The sequence below is a fragment of the Pollicipes pollicipes genome, unplaced genomic scaffold (genome assembly GCF_011947565.3).
Source record: "Pollicipes pollicipes isolate AB1234 unplaced genomic scaffold, Ppol_2.1 Scaffold_7231;HRSCAF=8579_pilon_pilon_pilon, whole genome shotgun sequence".
Lineage (NCBI taxonomy): Eukaryota > Metazoa > Arthropoda > Thecostraca > Pollicipedomorpha > Pollicipedidae > Pollicipes > Pollicipes pollicipes.
This window is the reverse complement of record NW_023597034.1, coordinates 45592879-45610600: the sequence shown is the minus strand read 5'-3', so window position 1 is coordinate 45610600 and position 17722 is coordinate 45592879. Positions and strand designations below refer to the sequence as shown.

General features: G+C 57.3%; 1 protein-coding gene across 1 annotated transcript in view; it reads left to right on the top strand.

Moving 5' to 3' along the window:
- The first annotated feature begins 11128 nt into the window (after positions 1-11128).
- LOC119110179 (WAP four-disulfide core domain protein 5) overlaps positions 11129-17722 on the top strand; it is a 30680-nt gene continuing 24086 nt past the window's right edge. The window contains exon 1 of the mRNA XM_037233916.1: positions 11129-11161. Within this exon, the coding sequence (XP_037089811.1) occupies positions 11129-11161 (33 nt within the window). The remainder of the gene's footprint in view (positions 11162-17722) is intronic.

Genomic DNA, 17722 nt, shown 5'->3' with positions numbered 1-17722 from the left:
GAGCAGGGTGTTCCGTACCTGACCGCACCCGTCCGACAGAGCAGGGTGTCCCGTACCTGACCGCACCCGTCCGACAGAGCCGCCGGCCATGGGGCGAGCCGGTCGAAAGCGCCGGCGTCTCCAGGAGGAGGTGGCCTTGGAGCCTGGGCCGTCCGTCGCGCGGCCGTCCGTGACACTGCCGAACGGGGAGAGCAGCTCTGCGCAGGCACAGCAACCGGACAGCGCGCCTGTCAGCCAGGCCGAGCCGTTCTATGAACCTCTGCACCTCCTGCCAGAGGTAGGTGCACGGCGTTGGACGGAAGCGATTAACTGTCGTAATTGGGCTGATTTGAGGTGTCGTGGATGGGACTGTCCGGATCGGGGATCATTTAAAGTTCCCTATGCAGTGAAGCCAATCATGACTGCCAAGATCGGATAACCAGGGGTTTCCTACATGCGCGAAGGCCACAACTGTATGTTTAAGCCCAGTCTCATCCCGTATGGTAAAGCTTAGGCCTATCAGTAAAAACAAAAGAATAGTGAGCAGTAGCACAGTTGGTCATCGTATGTCGAGATCCCAGCCGCGGCGGAACAAAACAATCACGCTTTACAAACGTTGCCCGGGGCACCGGCCGCCTGCCGCAGGACGAGGCCACGCTGGCGGCGCTGCTGCGCGAGGCGGCGGCAATCGTGGCGGCCGGGCCGGCGCGGCTGGCCGACCCGCGGCGCGCCCTGCGCCTGCTGCGCCACTGCGCGTCGCGCCTGCCGGCCGCGCAGCTGGCCGAGCGCCTGACGCCCTGGTGCCAGTTTCTGGCGGGGCGCTGCGCTCGCCGCGCCACCTGTGGTGCCGCGACGCCGCCTGCCGCGCCGCCGCGCGCCTGCTGGCCGAGGCCGCCCGGCTGGAGGAGGCGCACCGCCAGCTGGCCGGCGGGGCGCTGGCCCAGCTGGTCACGCCGCTCATCGAGAGCTCCGACAAGGTGGGTCGCCCACGCGCAGGCCCGCTGCCGCTGACGGCAACCTGCGGCACTGCGTGACCGGGCAGGCGCGCAGCGGGCGCACCCAGATGATCGGATTGGTCCCGTTGGGATCGGCTCTGTGTCGCAACTTTGGTTTTGGCCGACGCCTGGGTAGTTGCCCTTAGATTTCGCTGTCATGGTTTTTGTAAAAGGGGCCTGAGTGTTTCACTGAACACATTTGGTCTGCGTTAGCGTATGCTATATTTCGATACGCTACGTTAGTTATGCGTCCACTTGCCACTACATTTGTTGTCGCCTCTTTGCTCGTCTTCTCATCACGCATATACCTGCGCCTAATTTTAGGCCTACCACATGACAGCACTGGACCAAACGGGAAAGTTCCCATCGAGTTCACGTGGGGGACAGCTAGTGATATCTGCCATTTTGACTGTCCTTAAGTGCAATCAAGAAAAAGGAACGGGAGGAATGCAAGCAATGCAGTTGGCGATCTTACTGTTGCAAGCATCATAAGCAATAAAAACAAGACCTTTTTGCTACCAAGTGCTATATTTTGTCATAAACCGGTAGCGTGTATAAGAGTGTTTGTTAGCCTCATGTTTTTCAATATCAGCTCGGCTTACCTCCCATAGCTTCTTCTTGTGTGGCGCTTCTTGGTTAACTTTTTCAATATTTTTGTTCCCGGGCATTTCTTTGTGCTGCGCACCAGTCTTGAGTCAGTATGCGACCATTTGGTGGCTCCTCTGTTGCCAGGCAACGCCGTCGTCGCTGAACTGCCTGCGGGTGATTCTGGTCCACTTTGGTCGTGGCTGTGGCACAGTCAAGGTACGTGGCGGCGAGCCGTGCGACCGCACCGGACACCGGTCACCGGACACCGGACACTGATCACCGAATACCGGACACCGGACGGCCGGACACCGGACACTGGACACTGGACACTGGACACTGGACACTGGACACTGGACACTGGACACCGGACACCGGTCACTGGACACCGGTCACCAGACACCGGTCTCAGCCGTCAGCCGTGGGTGCTGGCAGTGCAGACCTTGACATTGTCGGTGTACAGACCCAGACATCGTTGGTTACAGACCCTTACATCGTCGGTGCTCAGACCATGACATCGTTGGTTGTCGTCGGTGCACAGACCCTGACATCAGTGTACAGGCCCCGACGTCGTCAGTGCACAAACCATGACATTGTTGCTTGCAGACCCTGACACCGTCGGTGCACAGACCCTAACATCGTCAGTGTACAGACCCCCCTGACATCATCGGTGCACAGATTCTGACGTTGGCACAGGCATTCAGGTCATTTGTGAAGAGAACGGTGCGGCTGTAGATGGCAATGCCGCATTTGCCATTTCGTAGCAGTTCATGCACGATTCTAAAGGGAGGGGGCGGGGAAACGGGCAGCCAATCCAGGCACGATGCAGTGGCATCGCTGGTTGGTTACATTTTAAAACATTTGTGTTAATGATTTGGCTTGTTTTGGGACAGTTACCATGGTTATATTAAGTTTGGTTTATTTGCTGCTCTGGGTTCCAGGATAGACCTTTTTCTCACATTTCTTCGCCATGAAACTTTGTACTCAAAAAATTTTGTGGCGTATCTTCGTGTGACATTCCGCACGCGAGTCTTGTAAGTCAGCCAGGACCTCAGATAGCACGCAGATCATGCGTGATTCTCATATTTACCGATATGCATGCAGAGATGCTCGTTTAGCTCAAATGGCCTAGAGGGATCATCGTGCGACTTTTGTACAGCATACGGGGTTATTTATGACAAACGGGCACCACGGCTCATTTAATCACGACACTTGTAGGGTGACCTGGCACGACCTGGGGACCATGTGGAGCCGCCAGTGACCTGGAGTGACGTATAGTCTGAATGACCCTCATGGCCAGTCAGGATAGGCGATTAGTCACGCCAACACAGGCCAAGACATGAAAGAAAACAGTTAATTGCTACTGAGAGAGGAGGCAGTCATGCAAACTTCTAGGTCATAAATAGTCACGTCACAGCGTCACGTCATTCTTCTACGTCATAAATTCGTGGTCTGAACTTGCATCGATTTTTCATCGGGAGAATGTGGTGATCACCTGAATTATCCCAAATGTTTGTTGGGCTTGCCCAAGTGGTCTGAAAGTTACTCTGAAAAAAATCAACGACTGTGGGGGTACCGCTACACCCCACTCAGACACTCGGCAGTGAAACACGATATGTGATATTTCGTGTATCGCAGCTACACAACTCCATTGACTTCGTCAATTGACTCGGACAACTTGTCTTGTCTCTGCTTGCGACAAGCGCTTGTCTCTGGCAAAAATGGCGGCGAGGGAATTAACGGCGGAACAGCACTGAGAGCTATCTTGCAGAGTGGGGAAGTCTTTCCTGTAATACAATTTGTGATGCCAGTGCTTGCTTACGAAGCTTTGCGCACGCTGAACTCCGATATGGGAATGTGGGGACACCGTTTTACATGGGAGGGATGCTCTGCATTAAATGTGACGAGATGTTTTTCCCTGTCGTTGTTCATGTGACGTAACACTAAGTGATCTTATGATATCATTATTATAGAGTTGAATGGTTACACAATACAAGAGGTCGGAGGGTCATGTCGTGCCGACGTATAGCATTGCTTGGGTTTAGAAATGGCGTGTCTCTATGGTTAGTGTCAATGGGGTGCCCCTTCTCATGACTTATTGCATCGTCTGTGCGTGCGCGCGCGCGCGCGCGTGCGTGCGTGCGTGCGTGCGTGCGTGCGTGCGTGCGTGCGTGCGTGCGTGCGTGTGTGCGTGCGCGTATGCGTGTGCGTGTGCGTGCGTGTGTGATGTTTCACGAGCTCAAGCGTTTGAGCACACAAATATAAGTGGAACATCACTAACGCGTCGGTCAAAGTTGACGACAGCAGTTTGTCGTCCTGCTGAGCGGCGTCGCCGCGTGCTTCGCGTGAGCTCGTCATTACGGGTCGCGTGTCGGCGCCGTTACAGGGTCAGCTGTCTCAGCACCTGCTGCAGCTGTTGGACGGCGCCCGGCCCGGCGTCAGTTGGGCCGCCTGCCGCTGCGTGGCGCTGCTACCTCACACAGGACCCTCCGGTGAGTGGCTGGTGACTGGAGGCTTCGTCTCTGGGCTTCCTCCCCCCCCCCCCCGCCCCGGCGCGCGCGCTGTGACGGCTGTGTCTGCCGCTGTCTCCTCCCGACACACTGCGGGCGGCGTCAGCTGGTATTCCGGCGGGATCCCTGGAGCTGAAACCACCCGGCAGCGGGCGGGCTGGACTGGCCCGGTGGCTTTTCAGTGGTGGTGAAATTAGAGGCCCGCAACCAGCCCCATCCCAGTATTGGAATGGTACAAATATCTCACCAATGCTGCACAGTCCAAGGATTGATGTCATGGCTGCACAGTCCAAGGATTGATGTCATGGCTGAGAACAATGTCGTGCATTTTAAAGGAGTATTCGTGTCGTAGTTATGCAAACATCTCGTGAGTGTTAATGATGCCGTTTCTACCAAGTTTTTGTGTCAGGGACAACGGAAACTGATTAAGAACTGGCAGTGAGCAAATGCCAAAGCCACGTTGGCATTCTGTCAGTGATTAATTGCCGTCATTTATATCAGCTTTGGCTTGAGTGAAGGCGGAAGCCCTTGAGGTGGGGCGGCGAGGAGCTGATGTGGTTTGTTCTTTTTTGGGGTTATGCCCGTTTGCAAGCTTTCGCTTTTTATGCAAGACCTTACAGTTGATCTTTCGACAGATTGCTGCGTAAAAAAACGCCTGAGGTAGTACTGGAGGGGGAGGGGGAGTCGCCGAAATGTGCATTCCTCGCGTAATCCACCATCCCAGTTGTTCATGGTTCAGGATATTGATGTCAGCCGAGGACAAGCTACGTTAGGTTGTAATACTCACTTTAATTTTACAATGCATCATTCACGGCGAGTTTGTCGCCCTATGGCAGCTGTGATCACGGCAGCCGTGTTGCGTGTCATCTGACGCGTTGACTGGCGCGTGTGGCCAGGCTCGGCCGGTGCGGCGTACGTGGCGGCTTGGGGCTGCCAGATCCGCGGCCTGGTGCGCTGCTTCCACCAGCATCTCGACAGACTGCTGGACGGAATAGTTGAAATTCAGGTGAGATGCTCGCGCTCGCCTCCGCGTTGACGCTTTCCCTCGTCTCGGTAGGGTCATAATTTTGCGGAGAACTTCATGTCTTGTCGAGAGTTTGGACTCGGGAACAGTACGTCCGTCAGCTGCGTGTTCCTATGTGTGGTCATTGGGGCTTTACGACGCACTCAGCTGCTGAGGCTATATGGCGTCGCCTGCCTTTCACCCTGGCAGGAAGGGCGGGCACCGCGGGGAATCAAACCCCGTATCTCTGGTTTCCCAGACGCGTAGTGGTTAACGCAGACGCGTTAACCACTACACTACCGGCATCCCTCCGCCAGCTGCAAACGGTGTGACTGCCGGAGTTTTACTACGCGCGCCAATCCCGCACTTCAGATGTCGCCATCACCGCATGGCTGGCTCAGTGACACCCTGACAGCAGTCCCGCAATGCGTGTGAGCCAGGCGCTGCTGAAAGGGCGGCGCCGGCTGGCCGCGGTAGCCGTCCGGCCGGCCGGACGCAGAGAGCCGGCGCCTGTCTGCGTGTGATGTCCCGCGCCTTTCTGTGTGTGACCTGCCGCGCCTGCCTGTGTGACGTCCCGCGCGTGTCTGTGTGTGACGTCCCGCGTCTGCCTGTGTGACGTCCCTCGCGTGTCTGTGTGTGACATCCCGCGACTGCCTGTGTGACGTCCCGCGCGTGTCTGTTTGTGACATCCCGCGTCTGCCTGTGTGACGTCCCGCGCCTGCCTGTGTGACGTCCCTCGCGTGTCTGTGTGTGACATCCCGCGCCTGCCTGTGTGACGTCCCGCGCGTGTCTATATGACCTGTCGCGCCTGCCTGTGTAACGTCCCGTGCCCGCGTGGGCAGACGTTCGAAGTGCCGGAGGAGACGCTGGAGGCTGAGCCGCCGCCGCTGCCAGAGACCGAGCCCATCCAGCTGCGTCACCGGCTGGCGCGCCGGCTTGTCGCCCTCGCGCAGGTCATCGGCCTCATGCTCAGGTGGGCGCCGGCCGCCGCCGCAGGAGTACGGGCTCCTGGGGACGGCGCCGCCACAAGGGTGCGAGGGACAGAAGAACGCGGCCGTGCATGGGGCATGCTCGGGGTACAGGGAACAGCGCAGGGGTGCAGATTCCGGGGGAGAGGAGAGGGAACGTCCGGGGCTTTGTGCTTAAGGGCTATGCTCAAAAAGTGTTCCAGATGTTTTCAGATGTTTGAATGTGTTAGCCCTAGCCGGAATGAAAGCTCTGGTGCTGTTGTCTGATCAATATTATTATGTGTATTACGGCCTTCCTCAGCGATGTTTTCGGTATACACCAACGTTTGTTCTGGGCGGACTCGGATAAATGAGTGTGCGTGCTCTGTAAGCGGCCCATGACGTGCTGCAGTGTAGACGCTCGAACAGAACTGGTTCATACACGTCGGGCGGTCACCACTACACCGGGACTGCCGGCGGTCGGCCTCACCCGACGCAAACCTCGCCCCGACAGCTCTGCCACGCAGCAGCCGGTGTCGGTGCCGGTGGCGGCGCTGCTGGACCTGGTGTGCCGGTGTCTGGCGGCCGGCGCCGACGCCGCGCCGGCCGCGCTCGAGCTGTGCGCCGCCCTCCGCTGTCTGCAGGAGGTGCGCGCCGCTGCGCTCCGCCTTCTCGAGGCGCTCGTCGCCTGGTGAGTCGGTGCTGGGCGGCCCATCGCCACCACCTCTCTCAGGACACGGAGGGAGGGGTCTCGAGCTGGATCAGTCATCGGTACTCGACGTGATGTCACGGCAGGCTTCACTAGATGACCAAAGTGTAATTTTCTCACAGTTTACCATGGCCTCACCGATTGTACGCAATGTAGCGCGCTCATAGTGGCGCGCGCACGTCACACGTGCTCAAGAACACGCCATGTTTTTTGTGCCATGCAATAAGTTTGTCGCGTCCGCTGCGTCCGCTGCGGGCACCCTGCTCTGCGTCCGCTGCTTAACTTAGTTTTCAGTGAAAATTTTAGGTTGCAGGCCTGACATCGCGGCAGCCCGCGTACGCCCCTGCTTGTGCGATTCCACATTGCCTTTCTTTGTCGCTCGCTCCCGCACAGAGGCATGGATCCCAACAATATGTGTCACCAGATCATTTAAGGTGTATTTGAAACGCACCTCTCACTGGTCTGTACACACGCTACGTCCTTTGAATAGGGCCTCAGCATCTGAAGTGCCCCGAGACAAGTGATCACCCTGACCCTGCCGCATTGTTTGATGTATCCCGTCGCCTTTGGTGTTCGCGCGCGCGCTCGTGTGCGCGTGTTTCTGACCGTGCGCCGTCCGGCAGCTGCGGCACCAGCCTGCTGCTGCGCGCCTCACTGCTGAACCGGCTGCTGCTGAGCGCGCTGCAGCCGGCGACCGGCGCCGCGCCGCCCCTGTCGCCGGCGGCGGACGCGGCGCACTGTCAGGCCCTGCGCACACTGCGCGCTTGGATGCTGGCCGTGGGCGCCGGCAGCAACCTGCAGGCGGATGGGGAGCGGCTGGTGACTGCGCTCGCCGCCGACGTCCGGCCGCCGCTGCCGGCCACACTGACGCTCCAGGTCAGTCAGGCGGTCACACTGACGCATCAGGTCAGTCAGACGGTCACACTGACGCTCCAGGTCAGTCAGACGGCCACACTGACGCTCCAGGTCAGTCAGACGGTCACATTGACGCTCCAGGTCAGTCAGACGGTCACACTGACGCTCCAGGCCAGTCAGACGGTCACACTGACGCATCAGGTCAGTCAGACGGTCACATTGACGCATCAGGTCAGTCCGACGGCCACACTGACGCTCCAGGTCAGTCAGGCGGTCACATTGACGCTCCAGGTCAGTCAGAAGGTCACACTGACGTCAAGGTCAGTCAGACGGCCACAACGACTCTCCAGGTCAGTCAGGCGGTCACACTAACACTGAGGTCGGCCAGACAGTCACACTGGCACTCCAGGTCAGTCAGGCGGTCACACTGACGCATCAGGTCAGTCTGATGGCCACACTGACGCTCCAGGTCAGTCAGACGGTCTGACCACACTGTGAGACGGTCACAGACAGTCAGACGGTCTGACCACACTGTCAGACGGTCACATTGACACTCCAGGTCAGTCAGACGGTCACACCGACGTTCCAGGTCAGTCAGACGGTCGCATTGACACTTCAGGTCAGTCAGACGGTCACATTGACGCTCCAGATCAGTCAGACGGTCACACTGACGTTCCAGGTCAGTCAGAAGGTCACACTGACGCTCCAGGTCAGTCAGACGGTCACACTGACGTTCCAGGTCAGTCAGACGGTCACACTGACGTTCCAGGTCAGTCAGACGGTCACACTGACGTTCCAGGTCCGTCAGACGGTCACACTGACGTTCCAGGTCAGTCAGACCGGTTGCCTGACCAAACGCGGCAGAGGCCAGCTCCTCAATGGCCAACGGCCATCAGTATCAGGAGTGACTAGAGTTTCTGCATCGCATGTCAGTGAAGGATATGTTGAGCTAGTCCAACTTTTGCAAAGGCATTGTAGACAACGGAGAGTCCCCGAGTACCGTTCTCACCACTATCTTAACCAGGGTACTTTTCTTCATTAACACGGTGAAAGGTCGGTCACGTTGGCTGAAGGATAGCAGCAATACTCGAGTCGCTCCGTGAAACAAGGCAATCCTCTTTGGAAATCGAAAATAGGCGAATGCTTCAGCCTGAAGTTAAGAACATGCTAACCCGTGTTTGTGAAGTACGGGTTCCTGAGCAGCGCCCTGTGAGTGGCTCATCGGATGGCAGGACATCTAGCCTTCATCACGTTTTAAATGGTCCTTGAAGGACAACCAGTGGTAGTTGAAATTTGCGTTTTTCAAGAAACTTGTGTCGAAGCAGGACCTCCCTTTCACGTGTTATTTAGAGATCATACGATCGCTCATCCCCCCCACCGCCCACCCACAGAGCGCAGTCCTGACGATGACCGGGAGGACTGAGTACCGCTCTGACGATGACCGGGAGGACCGAGCACTACCCTGACGATGACCGGGAGGACCGAATACCGCCGTGACGATGACGAGTACCGCCCGGTGGGACCGAGCGCCGCCCTGACCACGTTCCTGTCCGTGCCAGGCTGCGGGATCCACCAACGGCGTGGCGCCGTCGGCTGCCAAGAAGAAGCGGCGGTCGGCTGCCGGGTGGCTGGAGCCGGCGCCGGTCGAGCGGGCGCGCCCGCCCGCCGCCGCCGCCGGCCGCTGCCAAGCGGCGCTGCAGACGTTGGCCCAGCTGGTCAGCGCGCTCGGTCCGCTGCTCAAGCCGCCCGTGCACAAGGTACGCCCGGCTCGGAGCCGCCGCGCCCGGCAGGGGCAGTGCTGGGGTGCACGGCCGGCCGGCCTGTGGCCCCCACTGCCGGCACCGGCTGGCGTCCGCGTGGGTCAAAACTAGGACAAAACGAGAAATGTAATGTACCAGACTGGCAGCAATCTCGTTTGTTTGGATTCGTCTCTGATACTGCTTGCAGCAGTTGGGCCGTCGGTTGCGGCGCGCTCGGTAGCCGATCTCAGTGACCGTGTCCGTACCCATACCATTACTGATTGTTTTGTGATGGCATGCTGTGGTACACAAGCTTTCAGTCGTTGGCAGCGGTGCTCCAGGGTGCCGTCTCTGACCCGTGCCCTGCCCGGTCCCCAGTCTCTACAGTCGCTGGCAGCGGTGTTCCTGGGTGCCGTCTCTGACCTGTGCCGACCCCCAGTCTCTGCAGTCGCTGGCAGCGGTGCTCCAGGGTGCCGTCTCTGACCCGTGCCCTGCCCGGTCCCCAGTACCTACAGTCGCTGGCAGTGCTCCTGGGTGCCGTCTCTGACCCGTGCCCTGCCCGGTCCCCAGTCTCTCCAGTCGCTGGCCGTGACCCAGCTGCTGGAGGTGCAGCGCTCGTCGCAGCCGCCGCCGCCGTACGGCCAGCCTCAGTGCCGGGCGGCGCTGTACCGGCTGCTGCGCGCGCTCGTGGCTGATCCACACTCGCAGTGGCCGGCGCCGCTGCAGTTCGCCGTGCCGATGTTCGCGCACGGCACGCGCGACTCCGACCCGACGGTGAGCCGGCGGCCTCCCGGACTGAGCCGACTGTGCGTGCGTGCGTGTGCCGGGAATCGATAAGACACGTGGAACAGGCATCGATGCGCATCGCATCGGCAGAACAAAAAGCGATGGTCAAAACAGTGGTTTGTTCGAGGCTCTGATACAGCGCATCATCGCCGGCTGCTTAATAAGTAGCGAGGCAACTCAACTGCGCTGAGGGCGGGATTGCTGTAGTAAGCCGGGTGTGGTGTTTGCATAGTTGCGCTCCAGGCTGTCTAATGCAGGTTGTCTGATCAGAGGTCATCCTGCCGATAGGTGTCATCAGTCTGCCAGGACGGTCAGGCACTGTGCATGCGTGCCGTGCACCCCAGCTACCCGGCGCTCTTCTTTCCCGTCGACCTGAGCGCCTACAGCAAGCTGGCCCCAGCCGCCGAGCAGCAATCGGTGGATGCAGAGGACCGGCTGTCGTCGGTCGGCCATGGGCACCCGCCGACCGACGGAGAGCCGTCTCCGGCGGGTAAGGCACACTCTCCGGCAGATGGACGACCCTGCCCGTGGGGAGGGGGACCCTCTCCAGCCGGTGGAGGGCCCTGGTCGGCCGGCGCCGGCGGGCTTCCGGCCGACAGAGACGGCGCCGCGCCGGGCCGCTGACGGAAAGCCCGGCCGTGGCGGCCGCCGCCGGCCCGAGCCGCGACGCTGAGGGTGGCAGCGATGCGACGAGTCCGGCGCCGCCGGGCCCGCCGCCCGACAGCAAGCCGCCGGCAGCCAGGTCTCGCGCCGTCACCGTTGTCACTACCGTTACCATCGCCTCCTCGAGCGGCGAGAGCTCGGGCTCAGAGAGCGGGGGCCGCCGCTCGGTCGAGCTGGCCGACGACCAGCGCTCGATCGTGCTCGAGGCCAGCGACGACGAGCGCTCGTCGGGCGGCCGCCGCTCGCCGGACAAGGACGAGGACGAGGACGAGGTGGAGATCCTGGAGACGAAGCGGCCCCCGCCGCGGCGCCTCGCCGGCTGCCGGCGACGCCGAGCTGGCGCCCGACGTGGCTGACATGCTGAAGGACTTTGTCAATGAGGACCCGGAGGTGAGTGAGCCGGGTGGCGGTCTCTGGCGTCGTGGCGCGCGGCGCGCTCGCTTCAGGCGCGACGGGTGTCGAGGCGCGGCGTGTCTGTGTGGGTCTAGACCTGGCTCTGCTGGCTGCGGGGCCGCAGCAGTGGATGAGCCGTGAATGTGTCACGGAGACACTGAGCGGCGACTGTTGTCCTTTTCGGGTGCCGCGGATGGTTTTCGACTGGCTTTAGAATGCGGCGTTCTCTCACTGCGAAGGCCACTGCTGCTTTGGAGGAGAAACCATTCAGGGAGTCTTCAAAGGGTGCGTGCCGACCATTTGAAGACGGGCAACTACTAATGGCTCGTGTGCCATGTAAAGGTGTCTGGATATATGTAAAAATGTTAATATATCTTAGATACGCTGTGTGTTTGTTTACATCCATGGCCATTTGCGGTTGTTTAAGTGTTAAATCACGGGCCATTTGATGCCCCAGACACTGGAGGCAAGTCATGTATACGTGAGAATCATGAAGGTGACTTGCTCAGCGGGGGTCAAAAGATGATAGGACGCATTATCATCATCACCGTTAAGGCAGGCTCATTCACATCGAAGCCTGCGAATTACGGCAGGCCGTTCGGAAACAATGCTGATGGGTCCTATCAATGCACTAGAATGGCCAGTTTCATGTGGGGTGTGGTGAGCGATATTCACAGATACGTACGTATGCTACTCAGATGGGCTGACTGACTCTAGGCCTGTGGGTTTGGGTTATGGGGTGTTACTACGGGGCATGACTGACTGGGCAGTCAGAACTGGTGATCGCAGCAGGGAGACGCACACAGCCTCACGATGATTGTGCTTGTGGTGGTCGCGACCAAGGCATCGCAAGCATCGCGCATAGTTTGGGCGGGTTTGGTCACGCTGAAGAGGTGGTGGCATTAGACTCATCTACGATGAACAGGGCTGTCCTATGAGCTGACAGGGTTCGGTGGGCTGATGGGCTTCACGACTGGCTGGCAAAAGAAACATCACTAAAAAAAACGTAAGATGCAATGCTAGATAAACATTGTAACAAACAAATCGGGCATGATGCAATGCTAAATGGATGCCCTCAGCCGGTTTTGCTAGAGGCATTTTGGTGCAAGACTGTTTTGCTACAAAAACATCTTGTGTTTTTCTTAAATGGACTGGGGATGACGCATTTTTACAGGATTTTTCTGCCGCAACAATAACTAAAAAATTGGGGCTTCGTCGCGAAAGCCTGCGCGAGGCTGCAAAGAGCCGACTCCATGTCTTCGCGCGTGCCGACCGCACATCCGCTGTTCGTAAAAAGTAGCCTTGAAATGGCGCAACCGCCAACTGCCGAGTCCCGGGAAGGTGTGGTTTGGTGCCTGTAACGCCAACTGCCGAGTCCCGGGGAAGTGTGGTCTGGTGCCTGTAACGCCAACTGCCGAGTCCCGGGGAGGTGTGGTCTGGTGCCTGTACCGCAAGCTACCGAGTCCCGGGGAGGTGTGGTCTGGTGCCTGTACCGCAAGCTGATATTTCTGGAGAATTGCTCCCTCAGGATAGTTTTGCTAACGCTCGCTGTTCGGACACCAGTGGTCGGGCCGGAGCGGGCCAGGTTTTTGTCCATCTGAGGAGGGGCCTTGCGCCGAGCGGACGCGGACTGCTGGGCCGGAGCCGACCGCGCTGGAGTCGGGTCAGGTCGGATTGCAGGCTCGACAGCGCGTGAGAAATCGTACCTGACTTTTGGAGATGCGTAAAGACACACCCTCGGGAACATTGTCCTCACCGTATAGTGTGCCATATTTTTTTCCGAAAGAGCATTTTAAGAGCGCATTCACTTATGAAAAACATGGCATGTACCAATTTGCTGTGGCAATACACATTACTGCCTGTGACCAACTGAGGTACTTTGCGGAAAACACTGATGTGTCCCTTAGCCTCGGGGCAAAGATACGCCTGCCACCCTGGTGGTTTTCAAATCAAAGCAATGATTTTGAAACCGAGGGACCTTCGGGTCAGATCTCAAAACGAACGCAACTACCTGTGAACCTCGGAGCTACCAATAATTCGAGAATCTCAACTGAAGGGCTACGTTCATTTCGTGAGCGACCCTTAGTTCCAAGCAGTAGGATTTAATCTGGTCCAAAGCAACTTCCTGCTGCGAAAACAATTATATTTGACCTGGGCTCGGAGGGAGCGGGTTTTTGTTTGTTCAGTCTTTGCCCTCATTAGTTATGTTGAGCATCTTGAAAGCAATGCGATGTGTGCGTGGCGGAATATCCGAAATTCGCCGAGCACGTGCTTTGACTATGCCACGGTAGACGGCCGGCAAACCCGTCGAAGCAGCCAAGTCGAGTCCGTGGTCGAATGCAGTGATTTCAGCACTACTATAAATGGAAAACCTGATCATCTGGCCTTCACACGTGCGCTTGAACACGAGTTGACGCTGCACTAGGCCGCGGCCTGGGGCTGCCGGCGGTCGCACACCTGTGCTGCCGGGGCGGGGTCTCGCTGGCTGCGACTGCTTCAGGGCCGGCATCGGCTCGGCTCGGCGCACGAAGGTGCAGTATTTATGTAGCTTCCACAGCGTCCGTCTACACCGGTCCGCTGCTGCGCTGCCGATACGACTGAGCCAATTCAGCGGGCCGTGCACGCAGACCTGAGCACGTAGCTGACCTCTGACGACTTGGGGTGGGATTTGGCGAACTGGACTCGATCTGTTGTTAGATTGTCAGGCAGGGTTGAACGTTTTTCCTAGTTGGACGCTAGTGATGTGACCGTTTCGAATACATCAGATAGCTTGCCAGAACTCCCAACGATACTTTATTGGATAGCTACAACTGGTGTGACGTGGGGTGGCCCGGGGTCCTGCCACACAGGTAACCGGTTTTGTCTGAAAAGGAGCATGGGGAATTCGTTTCATAACATGATTTACGCGCTTAGCTATGCAAGACTAGAGTCGTCACCAAACGCACTTCAGTATCTTTCCGAAGAGTGTTGAAAGTGTACTGGTTAACGCACCTGCGTTGACTAATGCACGTCTGGGAAACCAGAGGTAAGGGGCGCGATTTCCCGTGGTGCCCGTCCACCCCGCCAGGGTGAGAGGCAGGCGACGCCATATAACCTCAGCAGCTGAGTGCGTCGTAAAGTCCGAATGGTGACGAGTATCTCCCCGGACTAAAACAGCTGCCGCGTTACAACAGATACATCAAAAATATCGCGCCATTGAACAAACACAGCTGTTTCAATCAAGCGACTACCGTTCTTGCTGGTTTACTTCACGCCATGTTTTTGCATGTGGCAACACGATAACTGACCATGACCTGGACACCCTCCATCTGATGAAGATGGCGGAAAGTTGTCAAGACCGGTTGCTAATTGATAGTTTTGAACTAGGTGCCCAGTTGCTTGTGGAGCAGCAAACTCTGCGTATGACTGACCACCCCCGCCAGTGTTTCTGGCTCGTCTTCACTTCAGCTGCTCATTCCGATATACAGCAGAGCCTGCCACTCCTGGGTCTGGAGCCGGGCCTGCCGTCCGCAACAGTCCAAGTCCAGGGGTCTGCCATGTAGCGGCCTCAGCAGCGGCCGCCGACGGCCGACTGAACCAGCCGACCCTCGCTGTCACCCGGCCCGAAAAACACGCACCGATCAGCTGCCGCCCGGCCGGAGAGGTCACGGCTTCCGACATCCTTGGGGGGGGGGGGGGGCGGTTTGGCCAACACATGCAGCCGTGCGCCGGACGCCTGCCTGGGCTGCAGGCGGCAGCCGAGAACGCCGACACGTCCGCGGCCGGCACGGCGCCATGCCATCTGGTGTTGGCAGCGTGAGGTGTTGATGAGGGGGGGGGGGCATCTGTAATTGATGGAATGCGAGGTTACGCTCGTTCGTCAACTGCCCCGGAAGCGATCAAGAACGGCACGACCGCTGGTCAGTAACCGCGCCACAGTGCCCAGCCTGCTGCCGCTTTCTGGTGGTGGGTGCCGGCTGAGATCCTGGTCCCAGACGACAGGGCTGCGCGGGTCACATCGCCTGCTACTTGGCAGGCTGTGCGCGCTGCGGCGCACTGAAGGCCGCAGTGAGTAACGGACGCCGGCGACGGGCTAGACTTCCCAGTATGCACGCTCAAGGGAGTTGACATGGGTGCTGGCCATGAACGCCATTGGTATGTGAATATTAAATAAAGCAAACGACTTACATCATATAAATAAGTGGCAAATGAAATGAGGAAACTCATCAACATCATACCATTTTTGGGGTTTCAACCAGCGTCCTCTGGTTGATTCTCTCTCTTCGTTCCTCCTACCACAGTAAGAAGCGCCCAATTGAGCAATGGGATGATGGCATACAAGACGTAACGCTGTTTGTGAAAGTCTGCTTTTTGACGAACAATGTGCAACAACATGCCTCCTGCGTATACGCGCTAGGATCTATGTTAATTTCCGCACTGGGAGTGGGGTCGAAATACGCCTGACGCGCGTGCCTTTGTAAGTACCGTCAAGCCTGAAAGCCGCAATTCGGCGTGCTTCTAGCATAACGAGGCATTGAATGAACCCAGTTACAAGCAATCGGCCGGTAGCTCTTCAGTTAGAGCGTGATATGTGCCAAACTGTCAAAATGCTGTCACTGCAATGTTAACTACCGGCCACGATAAATAACGCCACATATAATCGGAGCGGCCGTTCGTCTTCACCGGCAGCGTGCCACACGGCGCGCGGCCGCTCTTGGCGCGGCAAAGCCGCAGCGGAATGAGGCACATGCCCGCGCAACGACGCTTCCTCCGATGTTATTGTCGGAAAAGTTGTTTCCAACGAACGAGCTCCCCGTTTCGACCTCGGATTCCACCGCGTCGCATGATCCCGCCTGCAGGTGGCGTTTCCTTTGCAGGCGAACGCGCGAGGGGGTGAGCCAGGGACGGCCACAACACCGGCGTCACGGTACGTCCGTTACTTCAGAAGTCTGCGTGGCTACCTGTGCAATTTGACACTTAGGGAGAATGAACTCTGCCAGTTTGCTTCATGGAAACCCACGGGGAACACCACCCTTGTGGAAAATATCGGCAAATGTGAACACAATTACCATGCGTGTTTACCTCAGCGAGCCATGAGTTTTACTCAGACCCAGCCCGATGTTACACCAGCATCAGTCAGTATACCGGTCATCGACTACACACAAAATCCGTCTTATAATCAGCGGCATCAAGATACGTCAGGTTATGTCTTGCTTTGCTGTTCGCATACTGCTGACAGGAGGTTTGTAGGAATTGGCAACGAGAAAGACAGTTCACTGTTTTGGAAATTCATTTCAGCGCTCCACAGGTAAGGAAAAATCATTGTGTGGCGTGAAGCAGCACCTCATGCTTTCGATCAGCTAAGTGTAACGTATCTACCCCGAAATGTTATTGCCAGTACGTATTCGCGCACATATTCGTATATGTAATGGATTCAACATGAGACAGGTGCCCCCAGGGGCAACTACATATATACGCCCCTGTAAAGTAAAGACGCTGTCTGGTCTGGTTTTACCAAATTTTCGGACTACGTGTACAACATTTGCATTCGACGCAAGCTTAAAAGGAACTTTGGAATTGTAAGACGAGCATCACTGATTTGTTTAGTTTGTCTAACATTTCAAGTTTGTTGGTATGGCTCATTTCGGCCCCGCTTGATCCCAGATCTCAGCAATTACGTTGCAATCATGCAACAACGCGCAATATCAGCCGTCCTGGGCAGCTGCCGACCATTCTCGCGCGCAACCTTGCACATGACATGTTAAGCATTTTCCATCACATTTACATAACGAAGTTTATGTTGATAGCTGAACTCGTTTGACACTCGACTTCCTGATCTGTGACTGCCACGACTCGTCCTTCAAGAGATGTCATACTAGCATTATTCCCTGAAAATGGGTCTGTACAGGACTGGAAGCACAACTGCCCTACGTTCCGACCTGTTCATTCGCCCATCTTTCCACGGCGTTTTATGCTGACGGGCCCACCGGGGCGTGTGTGAAAAATATGCCATGTGAATTATCTCGGTCCCTTCTTTCCTGATATGTCTTATCGCGGGATTCAGCTTGTCACTCTCCTGCGTCGCTGTGTCATCACGTTAAGCGAAATGATATCTGGGTATCTCCCGTGACACCGTATCACCACGTGCCGCCAAAAGGCACATTAACGTGGGATTTGTTGCATCGCTGTTGCACTGTAAGTACAAGGTCACCAGCCCTCGTACGTGTAGCATGCGAGCGGCGGTCCTGGATTGTTTGCGGCAGATCGCTTTGGAGCGCCGCATCTGGATGACCTCTGGAGCAGACTTGGCCTTGTGCGACCAGGAATGGCAGCTGCAATGGCTTTTAACGGGCCCACCCCCGAAGATTGTGGGAACCTACCGACTCGCGACCTTGTCCTCGCATGAAGCTTCGCGCAACTTGCGATAATGTATGCTGCAGACCTAGGCGGAACGCTGCAGACATGAGCTGAGGTTGTTGTTTGCCGTATCACGGTAAAGACGTCTCGCAGATGAATCATGTGCATGTGATGCACCACGTACCATCCTGTTATTCGCTCCAAATTCGACACTTTGCCCAA